This window comes from Hyla sarda, chromosome 7 (assembly GCF_029499605.1).
Source record: "Hyla sarda isolate aHylSar1 chromosome 7, aHylSar1.hap1, whole genome shotgun sequence".
Lineage (NCBI taxonomy): Eukaryota > Metazoa > Chordata > Amphibia > Anura > Hylidae > Hyla > Hyla sarda.
In genome coordinates, this window is record NC_079195.1 from 229,681,913 (window position 1) to 229,685,081 (window position 3,169).

Genomic DNA, 3,169 nt, shown 5'->3' on the forward strand with positions numbered 1-3,169 from the left:
TCACGTGGTGTGCTCTGTGCACAGCGTTACATAGTCGCCATAGAAACCACCCTTGACCCTTCTAGGCTCTCAGGCATAGGGAGGACAGGACGCGGAGGGGCCTCGGTGTCCATGGTAACCGCACACACCGGCGCAGGCTCGGCCTAGACAGTCTGCAGGGGCCTCATTCGTTTCCTTGGAAACAGGACGCACAATTCCAGCAGCGGTAACCGGAGGATGATGGCGGCGGCGGCAACGGGGCAGCAGCGGGAGAAAGCTCCGAGGGACGAGGTGTCTCTGAACGCCATCCACCGGGAGACGATCCGCAAGGAGAACCGCACCCAGAGGCTGATCACCGAGTTCAGCATCAACCCCAATCATAGGAGTAATGTATCCGATCAGCCGCGAGGCCTTAGGGGCTGTTTACACGGTGCACAAACCGCATCAGAAACGCACCGTGTGAACACAACCTTATCTGGTGACATGATAAGGCGATGAGGGGCCAATGCTGAGAATTGGGGACCTCCAGCTGTTGAAAAACTACAACTCCCAGCACGGAGTTGTAGTTTTGAAACAGCTGGAGGCACACTGGTTGGCCTGGGAGTTGTAATTATGAGACAGCTGGAGGCACACTTGTTGGCCAGGCATGCTGGGAGTTGTAGTTCTACAACAACTGGAAGCACCCTGCTGCCCCGGCATGCTGGGAGTTGTAGTTCTGCATCAGCCGTTGATCTCTACATTTCAGCCTATGACCATTCTGATAACTTTACCTATAAACCCGCTCTCAGCCGTGCAGGATCCTCGCTGTGCACAGATGCCAAAAATAATAAAAAATCCCAGAAAAAATAATAAAAATCCCAGAACGGCGACTTCTTTACAATCAGATCTTTATTTCTTCATATTAGACGCCACAAAAACATAAATGTAGAGAACAGATTGAGGCGTTTTGGCCACAAACATCAGATCTGTTCATTTTCTGCAGACACAATGAGGGACATTTATCAATATTTGCTTGTTTTCCTTTTTTTAGTAATTTTTTTTCTTTACTTTTTTTTTTGCTTATGTGCGACTTATTTATCATCTGCTTTCAGCCTGTTGATCATTTTCTTTCACGTAAGCAATTTTTCCTTTTTTACTTTGGTTGTAGCTTTTTCTGCTCCATGTTTGAGCTGGAGTAAATTTAATCAATTTTTAACCTTGTTGCGACTTTTTTTTGCGCAGTTGTGACTGTCGCAGTTAATACCTGACTACCCGTAGTCCATTTTAAAATTATTACTTCGTAGTTAAGTTTTGGAAAACTTGCTTTTCTCGCTTTCCAGTCAAAATGTAGCACGAAAAATTGCGTAATCGCAGGTGCAACATTTTTACTAAAAAAAATATTAACTAACTTGCTTGATAAATGTCATTATGGCTGAAGACGCTGATCTCACCCTCCATTGTTTCTTCTTTGTTGCAGTGCACGCGGTGACTGGGAAGCCGATGGCGTGGCATGAGAACCAGAACGAGACCGCCGATGGTACAGAAGATTTTTTATCTTATAGATATTCTTTATACTTTTTCCTTGTATAATTTAAAGGAGTTCTTTTGTGCTTAAACATCTTATCCCCTATCCAAAGGATAGGGGATAAGATGCCTGATCGCGGGGGATGTGATGTCACATGGGGGCGGAGGCTTGACGTCACATGCCACCGGCCCTGTGGTAGTCAGTAATCAGAGCTGGAGCGAACACGCTTCGGGGACTGATTACAAACGGGGTGCCGCGTGCAAGATCCCGGGGGTCCCCAGCGGCGGGACTCCCGCGATCAGGCATCTTATCCCCTATCCTTTGGATAGGGGATAAGATGTGTAAGCACCGGAGAACCCCTTTAATATTTATTTTTAGTTAATTACACGAAAGTTAAGCCACGTAAAGGCTCATTTAATGAGTGCCAATCTATAAGATCACGCTTATTAAAGGCCCTTAGTCCACCAATGTTCCATTCACTGACTGCAGAGATTAACTTTATTTTCATGACATATGGATTGTTTTATCTACAAAATAAAATAAGCTGCAAAAGTGTGAACCTTAGAAACTACTATTGACAATTTTTTTTTTTTAAACTTATTCACAGAAAACTTTCTGACTATAATTCATCACGCGGCTTTGGAACCAACCAAAAAATACAGCGAGCCGCAAACCACGAACCAAGAGATCGGATGGATCACCCGGCCCCTGGTAAGTCCTCAGCTCGGTCCCTGGAGGGAGGCATAAGGGTTGGGCTAGGTTCACCCCAGGGGAATTCCAAGTGCAACCTGAATCAGTCCTGCCCCATAGACTTAGGCTGCAGTCACACCACGATTGCAGACTATGGGGGCCGGATCCGGCTGGAGGAGGGGGAAGAGTGGGCGCTCCTGTACTCCAGCTGGACCGGTGCTGAAATACATTCACTTTAATGAGCCGACCTGAGTCAGTGACTCCGGTCAGCTAATTTCTGCCCCGTATCCGGTTTTGTGACCGGACCTAAAACCATAGTATACTACGGTTTTAGGTCCGGATACGGGGCAGAAATGAGCCGACCAGAGTCACTGTTTGGCTCATTAAAGTGAATGGATTTCTGCGCCGATCCGGCTTGGGTACAGGAGAGCCCGGTTTTCCCCTCCTCCAGCTGGATCCGGCAATCGTAGTCTGCAATCGCGGTGTGAATGCAGCCTAACAAGAATTTTTTTGGGCAGCGAAATGCTTCTAAAATTCCATAGTGTGCACTTTGCAGCGGAGCGGATTTCGGTAGTGTGAATCCATCTCATACCTTCACCTTCTCAGATCAGCATGGACCGGACAGACGGACGGCTGCATCATCATCGCCAGAAGACGGAGATCACAGCGTATATGGAGTCGGCCTGGAAGCTGAAAGAGCAGAGCGTCAACCTACAGTGAGGAGTGATGGAAATAACCTGCACTCCATGAGGCTGGAATGGCTGAGACTTGTAGTCCCCATCACTGACAAGGCAGCAATGTGACTGTAACAAAATATCCAGCATCACTCGTTCTGCGTCTCCTCATTGTATTAAAGGGGTACTCCACTGGCTAGTGTTGGGAACATTTAGTTTCGAACGCTGTGTGCGCACGCTGCGGGGGGGTCGGCCACCCCCCCTCATGACGTAAGGACACGCCCCCTCAATGCAAGTCTATTGGGAGGGGATGTGACGGCCG

At 47.8% G+C, this 3,169-nt stretch overlaps 1 protein-coding gene across 1 annotated transcript; it reads left to right on the forward strand.

Moving 5' to 3' along the window:
• The first annotated feature begins 74 nt into the window (after nt 1-74).
• Nucleotides 75-2,978, forward strand: CFAP144 (cilia and flagella associated protein 144). The gene is made up of 4 exons (XM_056533017.1): nt 75-364; nt 1,436-1,495; nt 2,091-2,194; nt 2,780-2,978. The coding sequence occupies exons 1-4, from the start codon at nt 217-219 to the stop codon at nt 2,891-2,893; spliced, it is 426 nt and encodes a 141-aa protein (XP_056388992.1). The 5' UTR covers nt 75-216; the 3' UTR covers nt 2,894-2,978.
• Nucleotides 2,979-3,169: the final 191 nt, after the last annotated feature.